This window comes from Myxine glutinosa, chromosome 2 (genome assembly GCF_964187855.1).
Source record: "Myxine glutinosa chromosome 2, kmMyxGlut1.1, whole genome shotgun sequence".
NCBI lineage: Eukaryota > Metazoa > Chordata > Myxini > Myxiniformes > Myxinidae > Myxine > Myxine glutinosa.
Window position 1 is genome coordinate 27,026,900 of NC_136262.1, and position 18,528 is coordinate 27,045,427.

The 18,528-nt window shown below is 44.2% G+C and overlaps 1 protein-coding gene across 1 annotated transcript in view; it reads right to left on the reverse strand.

Annotated features, from left to right (window-relative positions):
* Positions 1-576: 576 nt before the first annotated feature.
* GOLM2 (golgi membrane protein 2) overlaps positions 577-18,528 on the reverse strand; it is an 84,718-nt gene continuing 66,766 nt past the window's right edge. The window contains exon 12 of the mRNA XM_078773028.1: positions 577-1,324. Coding sequence (XP_078629154.1) covers positions 1,245-1,324 — 80 coding nt within the window. The 3' untranslated portion in view covers positions 577-1,244. The remainder of the gene's footprint in view (positions 1,325-18,528) is intronic.

Below are 18,528 nucleotides of genomic sequence, written 5' to 3' on the forward strand. Positions count from 1 at the left end.
AACGAAGCCGATTACATGCAAGCACAGAATATGCAAATGGCACACAAAACACTGACAAGAAGAATGCCAAAAAGCAAGCAGACTGCTCATACAATGCTGAGCATGCATCAAAAAGGACTTAATTGCATTTCCCAAAAAAAAAAAAAAAAAAAATTCCAGAGCAGTCTTCAAATGATTCAAAGCTGTAAACTGTCAGAAATTATGACGCACAATGAAGTTGGATGTGCTGCACCTACACCACCATTAATCCAATCTAAGTTTATAACCTTCAATTCACTGGGGAAGGGGAATTAATTCAATGGATTGAATCGTTATTTGGAAAATCAATTGCCTAATTAACTGTTTTGTCATGTGCATATTGGTGGAGAATTTCGACTTTGCTGTCCTACTATGCAAGTGCACTGATGAACATGTTGTAATACAGGAGTACTAGAAGAACTGTCAACAACTCAAGCAGAACTCCAAGGTACAGAAGGAAATGTCTTCAGATGGAGGATTAATAATGAAGTCCAATCGTGCATGCTTTGTTCTACAGCGATTCGTATGCACACAGTTTAATTGCAGGTAATTTAAAAATGCTGATCAATATTTTTATTCTATTTCTGAACAACATTGTTTAACGGTGTGGGTCAACATGGGAGAGAAAAAAAAAACTAAAGAGGGTTAATTCAAGCCTATTTCCACAATCAAATTGGAAACTATTGGTGTTATAATAGGCCTTCATTGCACTAAAAGAAGATGGCTTTTGGGAGAGGAAAGGGTAGGGAGGAAAGGAGAGGTAGAAGGAAAGAAAACGGTGCCCAGACCAAAAAAAAACTTTTTTTACAATGTCATTCACAATGGAGGGAATAATCAGAGAAAACAAATGAAAGCAGTTGAGAGTCCACAATTAACTGCTGTGAAAAGAAATCCACACAGGTTGCACTGTTGGGACCCCACTTTCATTCCATCCTTGGATTTAAATGGCGATGTGTCAAAGGCTCCAGTTTGACTCTAACCTTTCACATCTCCAAACATGTCTCCATGAACAAGGGGAGGTCCACCGATCTCACCCCTCGGCATGTATCGCACAGCCAGCTTCTGATGTTGCAGGAATGCTGGATGCTTTGATTATTAGTCAGAATGTGGAAAATAACAACTCGAGCAGGGAAATTCCAAATTACAAGTTCTCTTTGAAAGGAGCCATAGCGGCAATCCAAACCTGGGGGGTTATCCGATCACAAGTAGCACATGAAGCTTGGCTCTCAAAAAATTTCATCTCGATTTTGTGCTAGGTTGTTCTCATCGTGGAAATTTTTGTTTTCTCCACCTCTGTCTTCATCATCTGCACGTCAAAGTAGACAATAGCTCCATTAATAACACACAAAAACTTTAAAACAACTTTCAACAAAAGTGCCGAGGACATAGACCAAAACAGCTCAATATCTACATGAGAGTAAGAACTTGGTTTCCAGTTTTCTTACAATTTTTTCGGCATAGCCCGCAGGGCAAAACCGTCTAGGACAGTGTTTGTCTGTCTGTATGTATGCATGTCCCTCACAAACGTACACCAATCAGAACAGAGGATCTGGTCACATGACAGGGGTGATGTGATTACGTCTGTGATATCATTACGGCATACGACGTTGGTGTTGGCCTGGTGTTGGCTTAGCGGTTAGGGTGCCGGCTTGGGATCCTGGGTTCGAATCCCGGTCGATCGCTGAATTAACGCCAGGGGGGTTGACTCAGCCTGTCATCCTTCCGAGGTCGGCAAATTGAGTACCAGCTCACTGGGATGAATGATCACGGTGTGTACCCCGATTTAGAATAGGTACACACTATCCCTGCGCATCGTAAGAGGCGACTAAGGGTTGGTGTCAGGAAGGGCATCCGGCCATAAAAACATTGCCTCAAACAGGGAACCATGATTGTCATGGGGCCCGCAAGGCTAACCCCCGCTCTAGCGGGGAAAATGGCCTTAAAACGATCATTCATTCATATATATACACGACGGCTGACTCCACACACCGCCATTTTGATTTCTATGCCGTTCAGGCCGAACATATCATCGAACCTGTCATATATCACAATCACCATGCTCTACCTTTACGTTTTTCAGTGTGAAACACAAACCGATTGTTAAAATGGCAATCAAATATTGAAAGCACAGGCATTACGGGTCTTCCAACGACACAGTACATACAGGCCTTAGGCTTCGTGGCTCACCTTCAGGCCGCTTCGGACAAATTAGGCCAGGTTTCTTTATACAATAGTATCGTTTTTGTAATAATAATAATAACGTTAATAATGATAATATAGTAAATATAATTGTAACACTGCAATCCCTTTGTTATAGCTGCAAAGTTACTGGCTTGAAGCAGTGTATGGCTGGTTCATTGTTGACTCAAAACATATGGAATAAACGTGTCTCAATGCAATCTCTTCACTTCCATGGTGACAGACAGCTTAGAGACTTGCAATCGTATTTTAAAAATGTAATACTTGCATTATTTGCTAACTGGTATCCCCACCCAGGTCATACTATCCTCTTCAACTGAAGTATCAAACAAGCCCGGCTACACCGCCGTTAGACTTTCGGTCTTCCTTTTGTTTTTAAATTGTCCACTACAAACTCTTGGCTTGTTGACTGCCAGTTGAATATGTCGAGCAGTGAGCGCAGAATTGCAATCAGAGGTCATAGCTTCAACTTTATCTGAACATAGCAGTATTGGGATTTCGTTTCTGGAAACTGAGCTAGTTTCAATAGCATTGACATGCTGCAATCAAATTGTTGGTGAAAAATAAAATAAACAAGCATTCTGAGTATTGCGCTGCAATACATGTCCCCTACCAAAGTTCAAAGTGCCATAACTTTGTCAAAAATGATCGAATATGCACGGTTGATGGTGGTTTTCAAACTTGATCTGAGGTATGCTGAGACACATGTGTGTCACGCCTCGCCTCGTTGATAAGCCCGCAAGGTCGCTCCGTTGAGCGGCCTGCACGTATTGCACTGCGTGAATTATATAAATTATTACTAACTCACGGTCTGAGGTACTAGCGATTCAAGAGATATCCATTTTTTATGGCACATTGGAGAAGCCAATGCGAGGTTTCTTCTTCCTCAGCTTGTCACAACTCTGTCAAATGCGATCGATTAAAAAAAGTCCGAATTTGACCAAATCTGTTTTATTCGTTTGTTAATATACCTCAGCTATTGACAAATCTTAAATTATAATTTTATTTGAGGTTAAAATGACCGCGACAGGTCGTGTCCAACGATGCTTTCAGTCTGTGCACGTGATAAAAAATTAAATCCGCACACTTGCCGCCTCTTATTCTTCACGCAATAACTTCTAGCTTCCAGATCGTACATCCAATCATCTTGAAATTTTGCACACTTGTTACACTTCATGACTTCTATATTATAGTATGAAGTTTCACGTCGATCAATAAAGCGATTCAAGAGATATCCATTTTTTAAAATATTTTCGTTTAATTAACGATATCTGCCAAACCACGTGAGCTATCGCAAATTCCAAATGGACATTTTAGTAGACTGACATGCGGAACAGATCTGTGAAGTTTCCCCTCGATTGGATCAAAAATGAGGGAGGGGCTCGGTTTTAAAGGTTCATGCTTAAAAACGTCATAACTCTGAAACCATGTGACACATGACGTCATGCTCGTTGACTTTTTTGTTCGTCATGGGTATGCGATTCTGCCTGCAAAGTTTGGCCTCGATCTGTTCAGCCGTTGCAGAGAAAAAGGGGTTTTCGTGTTTTCACCAAAAACAATATGGCGCCCGAACCACGTGACCTGTGACGTCATAATTACCATTAAAATATTCTACAGACCGAGTCCCTCCTATGGTGAAAATTTGATCTCAATCGGTCCTATTATTGCAGAGAAAATCTTTTTAAAAGAAAATAAAACATAAAATGGCACTGAGTTAAGGATCATCAGAATTATCAGAATTCCCAAAGTTCAAAGTGCCATAACTTTGTCAAAAATGATCGAAACGTCGTGAAATTCGAACTTGATCTGTAACTCATCATGAGGAAACGATGTGCCAAGTTTGAAATCATTAGAATTAAGCGTTTAGAAAAAAAAGTCCGGAAAACTGTTCTTTGCGTGACGGACTGACAGACTGACGGACTGACGGACGGAGGGACGGCGTGCAAACCTATAGTCCCCTCCGGTGTACACCGGTAGGGGACTAACAAGCATTCTGAGTATTGCGCTGCAATACACGTCCCCTACCGGCAGTCTGGCGTCCGGAAAACTGTTGGGGAAATTACCAAAGTTCAAAGTGCCATAACTTTGTCAAAAATGATCGAAACGTCATGAAGTTCGAACTTGATCTGTAACTTATCATGACGAAACCATGTACCAAGTTTGAAATCATTAGCATTAAGAGTTTAGGGAAAAAAGTCCGGAAAACTGTTCTTTGCGTGACGGACTGACGGACCGACAGATTGACGGAGTGCAAACCTATAGTCCCCTACGGTGTACACCGGTAGGGGACTAACAAGCATTCTGAGTATTGCGCTGCAATACACGTCCCCTACCGGCAGTCTGTCGTCCGGAAAACTGTTGGGGAAATTACGAAAGTTCAAAGTGCCATAACTTTGTCAAAAATGATCGAAACGTCGTAAAGTTCGAACTTGATCTGTAACTTATCATGAGGAAAGCATGTACCAAGTTTGAAATCATTAGCATTAAGAGTTTAGAAAAAAAAGTCCGGAAAACTGTTCTTTGCGTGACGGACTGACAGACTGACAGCCGGAGGAACGGAGTGCAAACCTATAGTCCCCTCCGGTGTACACCGGTGTAGGGGACTAATAAAAACCAAGCTGGCGCATCAATTATATATCTTCAGGAAAGGGGATAATCTACTTGCCCCGCTCTTATGGTCTACCGCACATGTGTTGCCTGTCCACACTTTGTGGTTGACGCTTAAGGTGACTTTGGATAGGCAGAAAAATGTTGACTAAAAAAAAAAGAAAAAAAAAAAAAGACTGATTTGATCGCTGCCCGCAGGCCTTTGAGCAAAGGGTAAAACACACGTTAGCAGTGGTTGCATTTATCATCGTCCGCCTATTACATCCCAAATCAACTTTGCACCTCCTCTTCCTGTAGCTGGCTAGCACATCTCGGGCTTCCTTTTCCGAAGTTTCATTTTATAAACTGTAATTGCTGGAGATTGCAGAAGAGCTGGGAGAGGGGGCAGGATGAAGAGGAGGACAAAAGGCTAGGTGGTGATGGGATGACGGACAGTGACGAGTAATGGGGGAGGGGGGAGGGGAGGCAGAGAGCAGAGGGAAGCGGGAGATTGGAGGTGGAGGAGGAAGAGAAGGTGGAGGAGGAGGAGGAGAGGGTGGAGGAGGAGAGGGTGGAGGAGGAGAAGGTGGTGTAGGAGGAGGAGAGGGTGGAGGAGGAGGAGGAGGAGGAGGAGAAGGTGGTGATGGGATGACGGACAGTGACGAGGAATGGGGGAGGGGGGAGGGGGCAGAGAGCAGACAGCAGAGGGAAGCAGAAGATTGGAGGTGGAGGAGGAAGAGAAGGTGGAGGAGGAGGAGGAGAGGGTGGAGGAGGAGAAGGTAGTGTAGGAGGAGGAGGCGGGGGAGGAGGAGGTGGTGGAGGAGGGAGGCAGCTTTGTGGATAAGTTAAGAGAAAACTGAGGAGTGAGAGGTTAGATTTGAGGGGGAAGGGTTGGGGGTGGGGGGGTGGAAGTTTTGAAGGGGAGAGGTGAGGGGGGATATTTGAAGGGGAGGAGTGAGGGGAGAGATTTCAAGGGGAGGGGTGAGGGGAGATTTGAAAGAGAGGAGAGGGGGAGATTTGAAAGAGAGGGGTTGAGGGCAGTTTTGAAGGGAAGAGGTGAGGAGCAGTTTTGAAGGGAAGAGGTGAGGGGCAGTTTTGAAGGGGAGAGGTGAGGGGGGGGGGGAGATTTGAAGGGGAGGGGTGAGTATTGAAGGGGAGAGGTCGGGTGAAGGTAGTGATGAAATGGGTGTAGGAGGGAGTAGAGGGAGGGTACATTGAGTGGTACGTTGGTAAGAGATAGGGTTGGTAGGATATGGGTGAGTACAAGAAGATGAGGGAACAGAGGGGAAGATTTGACAGAATATGTACAAAAGGAACAATTAATGAAATACGAACATCTATTGCAAACTGGGGTTCTTGAGATTTTCAAGTCAGAGGTACGTTTGAAAACGTTAGAGGAGGGGTGGGATAAAGGTGAGTGGAGAGAATGTAGAAAAGAAGAGCTGTACTGTACGTGTTGAAATGATAGAAGGATTTTTTCTGGAAAGCAAGCTTTGGAAGAGGAAGAAGAAGAGTGAATTGTAGTGGAAGAGAGAATTCAACATGGGAGAAAGAGGAAGTTTGAACATTGTAAAAGGCACCATGAATACCATCTCGGAAAGTCATGGTGTATATAAGTAGATGGTTGGTAGAGTGGGAGCAATTACCTTTTTTCCATTTTTTTTTTTTTTTGAAGGATAGGCAGAAGAGGGGAAAAGCAACAGGTTAAAGAAAATAAAGTTGAATAAACTGAAAATAACCCCGATTTAGAATAGGTACACAGTATCCCTGCGCACCGGAAGAGCGTGACCAAGGGTTGGCGTCAGGAAGGGCATCCGGCCATAAAAACATTGCCTCAAACAGGGAACCATGATTGTCATGGGGCCCGCAAGGCCAACCCCCGCTCTAGTGGGGAAAATGGCCTTAAAACGATCATTCATTCATTCAAACTGAAATAAACTGATGATCATCGTGATTTCTCCTTCAATGCGTCAAGTGGACTCATGGGTCTATTTGAACTTCCACTTGATCTCTGCTTTCCATTTTGGTGGTCGTGAGAGTGGGCGCACACGAGACTACAACAAATTTGGTGAAAACTCCCATCTCCACCTCCCCCTTCTGTTAATATTCCCATCACAGGGCGGCTCCACGTTACCCGGCAACACCGGATACGTTCGCTAGTATTCGAATAAGTGCGATGTGATTCCTGTAATCAATGAATGTGTCAAGCATGTGTATAAAAATATCTAGTCTCCTCCACCCGAATGTCTGTATCCAAGCTGTGTCTCCACCCTCTCCCCCTCCTTTTTCCGACGAATCTTCAACATTCCCCAGCTGTATATCTGTCTTCATGGGATTTTCCACAACCCACAGCAATCAGTACACCTGCTATCAATGGCAAAGTGGGCCAAAAGTCGCTGGACCGGTAAGTGGGGCCTCCTCCTTCCCCTAACCTTGCAGGAAATTGGGCACAAGCCACAGATGGTTAAATGCCCCACTTGGGGGTAATAAAAAAAGAAACTAGAACGGCACTCAGTAGAGATCATACCTCCACCTGGTGAACAGTTTGCGTTTTGTATCTCAGAGTAGACCAGAAAATCACAATACAGAATCACAATTAATCAAAATTAATCACAGGAATCACCAGAGGTCAAGTCTTTCATACACTGATCTACCCTTCGTTTTTGGTCATATCAATCAATGGTGAAGAATCACTTAACAAATTATCCTAGCCGGATCCGGATCTGGATCTTCTCCAACATTGAATCAATTCTTCCTCGTCACACACACAACATGTCCAACAAGTTTCGTCCAAATCCATCCACAACTTTTTGACATATCCTGCTATGTATCGTTTTTGGCCCGATCTCCCAATGGTGAAGAATCGCTTTTAAAAATTCTAGTAGCCGGATCCGAATCCCGATCTTCACCAAAATGGAATCATTTCTTTCTTGTCACATATTGTACATCTCTGCCAAATTCCGTCCAAATCCGCCCACAGCTTTTTGAGATATTTTGTTCACAAACGGACAAACAAAGGGACAAACAAACAGACGGGGGCGAAAATATAACCTCCATCCACCTTTGGTGGCCGAGGTAACAATAAGCATTTGTCTCTCTCCCTGGTGGTTGAGGGTTCCTGAACTGGTGATCTAAATTCACTGTGCATGGCTAAAAGGCAGCTCGTGATACGTGGTGTGTGGTTCTACAGAACCTGGAGAAGCTACATGGATAAGCCACTCCAGATCGTACCCGATAACAGCCCAATCGTCACCAAGACTGTGCACAAGCAGAGCCCAATCATGTCACAGGTTTCTGTAGTCCTCTCTTGCATCACTCTCTTAACTATTTTGATGAAACATTGTGTAGTCATCGGTAGCGGGCTACATAGCACATAGAGAATTGGCATAATAATCCATTAGGACAGATTGGGTTCACGCATAAGGCACCACCCATTTGTGGATCACCGACAAGCTTGGTCGGTTATTCCTATCAGCAGATTCGCCACGGTCAAGTGTTCCGAAATGCCGATTCATGCCAAATTAACCTGAAGGATGTGGAGACCTTTTCATCCCCTACCCCAGGGTGGCACGACTCATGCACACACACACACACACGTGATGAGTATCAACAATTTATTTAAAACCTCCACAAAGCCTCCTCCTCCTGGTGTGTACCCTGGTTTAGAATAGGTACACCGTATCCCTGCGTGTCGCAGGAGGCGACTAAGAGGGTTGGTATCAGGAAGGGTATCCAGCCATGAAAACATTGCCTCAAAAAGAGAACCATGACAATTACAACTACATATGGGCAGGGTATAGCCCGAAGTGGAGATCGGTTTCTGAGGTTTGGGACATGGAATGTAGGGACAATGACAGGGAGATCAGGAGAAGTGGTGGAAGTATTGGTCAGAAGAAGAGTGGACATATGTTGTGTGCAAGAGACGAGATGGAAGGGAAATGGTGTGAGAATGGTGAAGGGTAGGCAGGGACAGAAATACAAGTTTGTGTGGCAAGGGTGCCCGGAGGGCGTGAATGGTGTTGGTGTCCTGTTTTCTGAGGAGTTTGTAGACAGTGTGGTGAGTGTGACTAGAATGAGTGATAGGTTGATGATGGTGAAAATGATGATTGGAAAGCTCTTGGTGAACGTCATCTCGGGATATGCTCTGCAGGTTGGTCGGAGCGATGAAGAGAAGGACAAGTTCTGGTGTGCGATAGAGAATCTGATGGAAAATTTGAAAGACGAGGAAGTTGTTGTGGTAGGAGGAGACCTAAATGGACATGTGGGAAGGAGTATGGACGGTTTTGAGGAAGTTCATGGCTGTTACGATATGGTGTGAGAAATGGAGAAGGTGAAAGGATTTTGGGGTTTGCTGATGGAGCTGATTTGTTGATTTGTAATACTCAGTTCCAGAAAGAGGATAATAAGCTTGTTACATACACATCAGGTGGGTCGACGACAACCGTTGACTACCTGATGGTGCGTAGGCGAGATAGGGGGCACCTCCGGGACACAAAGGTGATCCAGGGGGGAGGAGGCTGTTTCACAGCACCACTTGGTTGTCTGCGACATAAGGGTGAAAGGTGCGAGGAGAGCTCGGCAGGTGAAGTACCAACCGAGAATGAAGGTGTGGAGGTTGAAAGAGGTGACAGTAAGGGAGGCATTAAAAGAGGCTGAGTAGGGTAGAGGATGATGTGGTTGAGCTTGAAAGTGGTTGGAGGTCAATGAAAGATAGTCTGTTGGGAGCCGTTGGTGAGGTATGTGGATGGACAAAAGGACCACCGAGGCACTCGGAAACATGGTGGTGGGATGATGAAGTTGGAAAGAGGATTGACGAGACGAGGAAGAAGTTCAAGGAGTGGCAGAAGGCGAAGGGTATGGGAGCAGAAAAAGCAGAGCATGAAAGTTATAAGGCAGCCAAAAAGGCTGCAAAGAAAGAGGTAGCAAAGGCGCAGGAGGCATGCAGGAAAATGTTCGGAGAACGCTTGGATTCGGAAGAGGGTCAGAGAGCGGTATTCAGGATTGCAAAGCAGATAGCAAAAGAGAGGTGTGATGTGATGGGGGTGAGTTGCTTGAAGGATGAAGTGGGACAAATCGTTGTGGATCCAGATGGAATTAAAGGAAGATGGAAGAGATATATGGAAATACTGTTGAATGCAGAGAATGAATGGGATGGCAATATAGAGAGTAACCCAGTTTTAGGACTGGCAGAGAAGATAACTGAGAAGGAAGTTGAGAAAGCGATAAAAGCAATGAAGAGTAGAAAAGCGGGAGGGCCGACGGGAGTTGTGGGAGATATGTTGAAGGCAGCAGGAAGTTGGGGTGTGAAGAGAATGACAGAGATCTGTAATCTGGTGGTGAAAGAAGGCCGCATTCCAGTGGATTGGGAACTGAGTACCCTCGTCCCTCTATACAAGGGGAAAGGTGACCCTCTGGAGTGTGGCTCGTACTGAGCTATAAAGTTATTGGAGCATGGAATGAAGGTATTGGAAAGGGTGTTGGAGAGGAGGATAAGGAAGAAGGTGAAGATCGACGAAATGCAGTTTGGATTTATGCCAGAAAGAGGAACGACAGACGCGCTCTTTGTTGTGAGGCAGTTGCAGGAGAAGTACATGGACAAGAGGAAGAAGTTGTTTCTTGCGTTTGTTGATCTGGAGAAAGCATTCGATAGGGTTCCACGCGAAGTATTGACATGGGCATTGAGGAGGTTAGGAGTGGAGGAATGATTGATCAGAGTCGTGATGGCAATGCACAAAAGAGCGCGCACAGCTGTAAGGACGAAGGACGGGAACAGTGGTGAGTTTGAGGTGAAGGTGGGAGTGCATCAGGGGTCGGTACTAAGTCCACTACTATTTGTAGCTGTGATGGAGGTGCTGGCTCAGAACGTAAAGGAGGGTTTACCGTGGGAGTTGTTGTATGCAGATGATCTGGTGTTGATTGCGGAAAGTATGGATGGACTGAAGGAAAAGATGAACAAGTGGAAGGAATGTATGGAGACAAAAGGTCTGAAGGTGAATATCGGAAAGACGAAGGTGATGGCAAGTGGTAAAGCATGTGGTGAGGTGGAAAGAATTGGGAAGTGGCCATGTGCTGTGTGCAGGAAGGGTGTCGGAGTGAACTCCATTCAATGTACAATGTGCGCTGTGCGCTGAGTGGGTTCATCAAAAATGTAGTGGTCTGAGAGGGTCATTAACCAGTGTGGCAGCTACATTCAAATGTAAGGTGTGCACAGAGGGAGCTGCAGATGGAGGAAATGTTGAGTTGGATCTTGGAGACGACGTGAAGCTGGAAGGTGTGAAAACATTTTTCTACCTCGGAGACATGCTGAATGGAGAAGGTGGATCAGACTCAGCAACGGTTGCTAGAGTGAGATGTGCATGGAAGAAGTTTCGGGAACTGAATGGCGTGCTGATGAGGAGGGTAGTGTCGTTGAAGCTGAAGGAAAAGGTGTATGCTGCATGTGTGAGAAGTGTCATGAGTTACGGGAGTGAGACATGGGTAATGAACGTAGAGCAGCAACGAAGGCTGGAAAGGGTGGAAATGTGAATGGTTCGGTGGATGTGCAGAGTATCGTTGAGAGAGAGGAAGACAAATGATGAATTGCGAAAGATGATGGGAATAGAGCCTGTGATTGATGCTGTGAAGAGGAACAGGTTGAGATGGTTTGGTCATGTGTTGACGAAGGATGAAAGTGACTGGTTGAGAAGACTGATGGAAATGAATGTAGAAGGAAGTAGACGGGGAAGACCGAGAAAGACTTGGCTAAAGATGGTGGAAGAAGAAATGCGGGCAAGGGGGTTAACAAGGGGAGATGCAGAAAATAGGGCAAAATGGAGAAGATTGTCATGGACCCCCGCTCTAGCAGGGAAAATGGCCTTAAAATGCATGTTGTTGTTGTTGTTGTTGTCTCCACTGGTGTTTTCTGTTCGTATAACAATGTTGACTGTTGTTGATACAGCTTCGTTCTGGTGAGAAGAAACCAAGCTCGTCATCAAATCTAATAATTGTTCTCACGGCATCCCTCATCATTAACAACAGGCGTTTGTCTCCACACCTTCATAAAGCGAAAGACCCACTTTTCGTAATGCAGAATACAGATCTATCAGGAATAATTTCGTTTAAAACAAAATGGCTAAAATTTCCATCGAAGATCACCATAATAAGTGTTTCTGGCATAGAATAAAGAAGGAAACACATTTAGCTAAATAACTCGCATCACTCGATTTTCAAGGTGTGGTATTCGAAGCACAATCATCAAGTACAGAGAAACATCAGTAATTGACAAATCCAGGAGTGGAAGACCCATAATGCAGGCTAACAAGAACGGGCAATACTTGAAGATAATATCCTAAAGGAATCAAAAGATGACAAGTGCTGAATTGACACCACAACTGGCAGAAGGCTCAGATGTCGTTGTCCATCCATCAACAGTACATAGGTCACTTTTCAAATCGGGACTTAAAGAATGTGCCTTTGTCGTGTTCGCCTTAAATGGAGGTTTTCTCACTAACAGGTTAAAATATGCACAAGTACACAGAAATTGGACTGTAGAACAATTGTCAAAGGTGCTTTGGACAGAAGAGTGAAAGTTTCAATTATCTGGATCAAATGGATGACAGTGTGTAAAATGAAAACATTTCAATGAACAAAGTCTTGTTTGAAGCCAACAATTAAGCATCGAGGAGGTTTGAGTCAAGTTTGGGGGAGCATATCCTCAAGTAGTGTTGGAAAATTGCTACAAATTGATGGTATATTGACTGCAGGAAGGTAAAAAAAAACAATTTTATTCCACCATGTGGATGCACCTCCAGTGGTGCAAGATAATGATCCAAAACTCAACTGCATTCATTAAAACCTTTTTGTAAAAGAAAGATGACGCATGAGTCCTTCAATGTGTGGAATGGCCTCAAAGCACAGAGGAATGTCAATGGTTTTGATGGAAAAGGGCGGACAACTGGACATACTTATTCGTTTATATCAAGGTGTATTGTGTATAAATGTAGTTTTTGAATGAGATTTCCTTTTTCAGAAAAGTGTATTTGCATTGAACAAAGTTTTACTTTTGGTTGAGATCGCAAAATCTTGCCTTTCATTCTGGAGGAGTAACTTCCAAAGGCAGTCTTGCTTAGAATGTTGGGATGTGACACAAGTGTAATGGGCCAAACGATTTCTTCATGGCTACAATCTTCTTCCTTCTCAGCTTGAAAGTTTATTTGGTTTTTGTTTTAAGAGCTGGTGTTGGTGTAAACGTTTGCAGAAATCACAATCTCTACACATTCTCTGCATGGTAGACTCATAATAGCATGTACAGACCGAGCTCAACTGAACATTCATGATGAGCGATCTAAATATTTGCCTGCATCTCATGTGTCAGGTATCTGAAGGTTTTCATTTGGAAAATAACAATCCAGGGTTCATGGGAGGCCATCAATGACGTTAAAAGACATCGATACACTTTTACGCAGATCAGGAATAGACAGTGGACAAATTAACACGACTGTGCTGTGTCTTTCGTCCTACAAGTTGATGTGGCGTACAAGTCAAATTGGCTAATTTCCCCATTTTCTTTCCTTCATTCATAGATAAAACTATTTGGAGTACAAGACAAACCAAATCAACAGTAGTTAGCAAACTGTCAGTCAGAACACAATGGAGGTAGTGGTTCCTTCCCCAATACTCAACGCATCGCTAGCTACGGTACTTCCAGTGTCATGAATATTGGTGAACTGTGTTGTGCACATCGCTACACTTTTAGCATGTGGTGAGGTGGAAAGAACTGGGAAGTGGCCGTGTGCTGTGTGCAGGAAGGGTGTCGGAGTGAACTCCATTCAGTGTACAATGTGCGCTGAGTGGGTTCATCAAAAATGTAGTGGTCTGAGAGGGTCATTAACCAGTGTGGCAGCTACATTCAAATGTAAGGTGTGCGCAGAGGGAGCTGCAGATGGAGGAAATGCAGATGGAGGAAGGCTGGAAAGGGTGGAAATGCGAATGGTTCGATGGATGTGCGGAGTATCGTTGAGAGAGAGGAGGACAAATGATGAATTGCGAAAGATGATGGGAATATTGCCTGTGATTGATGCTGTGAAGAGGAACAGGTTGAGATGGTTTGGTCATGTATTGAGGAAGGATGAAAGTGACTGGTTGAGAAGAGTGATGGAAGTTAATGTAGAAGGAAGTAGAGGACGGGGAAGACCGAGAAAGACTTGGCTAAAGATGGTGGAAGAAGAAATGCGGGCAAGTGGGTTAACAAGGAGAGATGCAGAAAATAGGGCAAAATGGAGAAGATTGTCATGGGGACCGCAAGGCTAACCCCCGCTCTAGCAAGGAAAATTGCCTTAAAATGCATGTTGTTGTTGTTGTTGTTGTTGTGTTGTGCACATCATTAGATTTACTTTGTGGGACGACCTTTCAGATAAATTAGGAATGCAAATAGTTTTGCAACATGTTTGTTATCATATATAGGTACTGTATTTAAAACAAACAACAATCGTCAACACATTACATTTTGTTTGCAATTCACCGATTAACTAGAACGGCACTCGTCGACATCACGACGTCGACCGATACGCCTCCGCACGCATTATTACATCATCAGACATACTTGTACTAAGTTTAATTTAAATCCCTTCAGCTGTTCTGAAGTATCACATTTTTACGTGACATGACCTCTGGCCAAAATCTATTCAGTTTATCATACATATGAATATATTCAGTTCATCAGAGTAGTGATGGCAATGTACAAAAGAGCACGCACAGCTGTAAGGACGAAGGACGGGAACAGTGGTGAGTTTGAGGTGAAGGTGGGAGTGCATCAGGGGTCGGTACTAAGTCCACTACTATTTGTAGCTGTGATGGAGGTGCTGGCTCGGAACGTAAAGGAGGGTTTACCGTGGGAGTTGTTGTATGCAGATGATCTGGTGTTGATTGCGGAAAGTATGGATGGACTGAAGGAAAAGATGAACAAGTGTAAGGAATGTATGGAGACAAAAGGTCTGAAGGTGAATATCGGAAAGACGAAGGTAATGACAAGTGGTAAAGCATGTGGTGAGGTGGAACGAACTGGGAAGTGGCCGTGTGCTGTGTGCAGGAAGAGTGTCGGAGTGAACTCCATTCAATGTACAATGTGCGCTGAGTGCGTTCATAAAAAATGTAGTGGTTTGAGAGGGTCATTAACCAGTGTGGCAGCTACATTCAAATGTAAAGTGTGCACAGATGAAGCTGCAGATGGAGGAAATGTTGAGTTGGATCTTGGAGACTGCGTGAAGCTGGAAGGTGTGAAAACATTTTGCTACCTCGGAGACGTGCTGAATGGAGAAGGTGGATTAGACTCGGCAACGGTTGCTAGAGTGAGATGTGCATGGAAGAAGATTGGGGAACTGAGTGGCGTGCTGATGAGGAGGGGAGTGTCATTGAAGCTGAAGGGAAAGGTGTATGCTGAATGTGTGAGAAGTGTTATGATTTATAGGAGCGAGACATAGGTAATGAACGTAGAGCAGCAACGAAGGCTGGAAAGGGTGGAAATGCGAATGGTTCGGTGGATGTGTGGAGTATCGTTGAGAGAGAGCAAGACAAATGGTGAATCGCGAAAGATGATGGGCATAGAGCCTGTGATTGATGCTGTGAAGAGAAACAGGTTGAGATGGTTTGGTCATGTGTTGAGGAAGGATGAAAGTGACTGGTTGAGAAGAGTGATGGAAATGAATGTAGAAGGAAGTAGAGGACGGGGAAGACCGAGAAAGACTTGGCTGAAGATGGTGGAAGAAGAAATGCGGGCAAGGGGGTTAACAAGGAGAGATGCAGAAAATAGAGCAAAATGGAGAAGATTGTCATGGGGACCGCAAGGCTAACCCCCGCTCTCGCAGGGAAAATGGCCTTTAAATGCATGTTGTTTGTTGTGTTGTATAACATATACTTGTATCACGTTTGGTCAAAATCCCATCACTGGTTCACAAGTAAGTTCAGTCACAGAATTTTTACCCAACGGGACATCTGGCCTTTGACCTTTTGGCTCCATACTCTAATCAGTTCATCTTTACATCATCATAGATACATGTACCAAGTTTGACTTCATTCTCTTCAGCCGTTCTGAAGTTATCGGGGCAGCGACAATCTATTACAAAGTTTGACCTGTGACCTTTGACCTGGTGGACCCAACATCGAATCAGTTTATATTTCCATCATTATACAGTGCATTCAGAAAGTATTCAGACCCCTTCACTTTTTTTACATTTTGTTACGTTGCAGCCTTTTGCTGAAATCGTTTAAATTCATTTTTTTCCCTCATCTATCTACACTCAATATCCCATAATGACAAAGAGAAAACAGGATTTTAGAAAGTTTTGCAAATTTATTAAAAAGAAAAAACTGAAATATCACATTGACATAAGTATTCATACCCTTTGCTATGACACTTGAAATTTAGCTCAGGTGCCTCCCATTTCTCTTGATCATCTTTGAGATGTTTCTACACCTTCATTGGAGTCCACCTGTGGTAAATTCAATTGATTGGACATGATTTGGAAAGGCACACACCTGTCTATATAAGGTCTCACAGCTGACAATGCATATCAGAGCAAAAACCAAGCCATAAGGTCGAAGGAACTGCCTGCAGAGCGAAATGACAGGATTGTGTCGAGGCACAGATCTGGGGAAGCCGACAAACATTTTTCTGCTGCATTGAAGGTTCCCAAGATCACAGTGGCCTCCATAATTCTGAAATGGAAGAGGTTCGGAACAACCAGGACTCTTCCTAGAGCTGGTCGCCCGGCCAAACTGAGCAATCGGGGGAGAAGGGCCTTGGTAATAGAGGTGACCAAGAACCCGATGGTCACTCTGGCTGAGCTCCAGAGATCCTGTGTGGAGATGGGAGAAACTTCCAGAAGGACAACAATCACTGCAACACTCCACCTATCTGGGCTTTATGGCAGAGTGGCCAGACGGAAGCCTTTCCTCAGTGAAAGACACATGAAAGCCTACAGAATCGTGTTTTTCACAGTCTGAGAGTCCTTTCGGTGCTTTTTTGCAAACTCCAAGCGGGCTTTCATGTGTCTTTCACTGAGGAGAGGCTTCCGTCTGGCCACTCTCCCATAAAGCCCAGATCGGTGGAATATTGCAGTGATGGTTGTCCTTCTGGAAGTTTCTCCCATCTCCAAACAGGACCTCTGGAGCTCAGCCAGAGTGACCATCGGGTTCTTGGTCGCCTCTATTACCAAGACCCTTCTCCCCCGATTGCTCAGTTTGGCCGGGCGGCCAGCTCGAGGAAGAGTCCTGGTTATTCCAAACTTCTTCCATTTAAGAATTATGGAGGCCACTGTGCTCTTGGGAACCTTCAATGCAGCAGAATTTTTTTGTAGGCTTCCCTAGATCTGTGCCTCGACACAATCCTGTCTCTTATCTCTGCAGGCAGTTCCTTCGACCTCATGGCTTTGTTTTTGCTCTGATATGCATTGTCAGCTGTGAGACCTTATATAGACAGGTGTGTGCCTTTCCAAATCATGTCCAATCAATTGAATTTACCACAGGTGGACTCCAATCAAGATGCAGAAACATCTGAAAGATGATCAAGAGAAATGGGAGGCACTTGAGCTAAATTTCAAGTGTCATAGCAAAGGGTCTGAATACTTATGTAAATGTGATATTTCAGTTTTTTGTTTTTAATAAATTTGCAAAACTTTCTAAAATCCTGATTTCTCTTTGTCATTATGGGGTATCGAGTGTCGATTGATGAGGGAAAAAAATGAATTTAAACGATTTCAGCATAAGGCTGCAACATAACAAAATGTGAAAAAAGTGAAGGGGTCTGAATACTTTCTGAATGCAGTGTACATACCTGTACCAAGTTTGACTTGGATACCTTCAGCCGTTCTCAAGTTATCGCGGTAACAAAAACCGATCACGGACGGATGGACAACCCGAAAACGTAATGCCTCCAGCATGAAAAGAATGAGGACGAGAACGAACATACAAACACAAACACACACACCATGAGCCTTCTTGGTTTTCCCAACCCAAGATTTGCCTTCGTACAAAGACAGTATTTATATTAATCCTCGTCCCTCTAATCGCACTCCAGATTCACCGCACGACCTGTTCAATAGCTCTTTCAATCAGAGATTTCTCGATTCCAGATTCGCCGCGATCCTCACCCGAAAGCCCAATCAAGGCTACGAAGCATCATAATCGCTCCGGGCTTACCTCCTATTTGCCTTCCCAGCCCGCAAATTATTTGAGCAGTCCGAGACACGGCGGCCTGATCTCCTGCCCTGTAACTCATCCTCTCCATACTCGCACCGCCAAGCAATTTCAGCGAGTACCTCCAACTGTTCATTTAATTGTCCATTTGTGTATTTCATCTGTTATTTATTGATATCTTGAATATCTGTCTCTAATATGTAGTTATGAGTTTAAGGTTATATTAGAGTGACCGAAAATGTGCCCTTGGGGGGCTGAGACCACATTCCCTTCCCCCCAACCTCCCTCTCCCATGCCGCCCAATATATAGGCTTGGGCAAAATAATCCATTACCTGTGTTGGAGGTCACGAGTTGTTTTAATTAACTTTCTTTGCATTTTGCTTCATGGCCACAAGCTGGTCTGTGTTTCTTACCCTGCTTATCTGACCATGACAGGAACTCTGTTTTTCCTGCCCTGGTACAAAACTCCTACATTCTGGGAAATGACCTTCAAGGCCAAGTGAGGTGCATTGTGCACGAGACATATTCTTGTAGAATGTTTCCTTTTATGATGC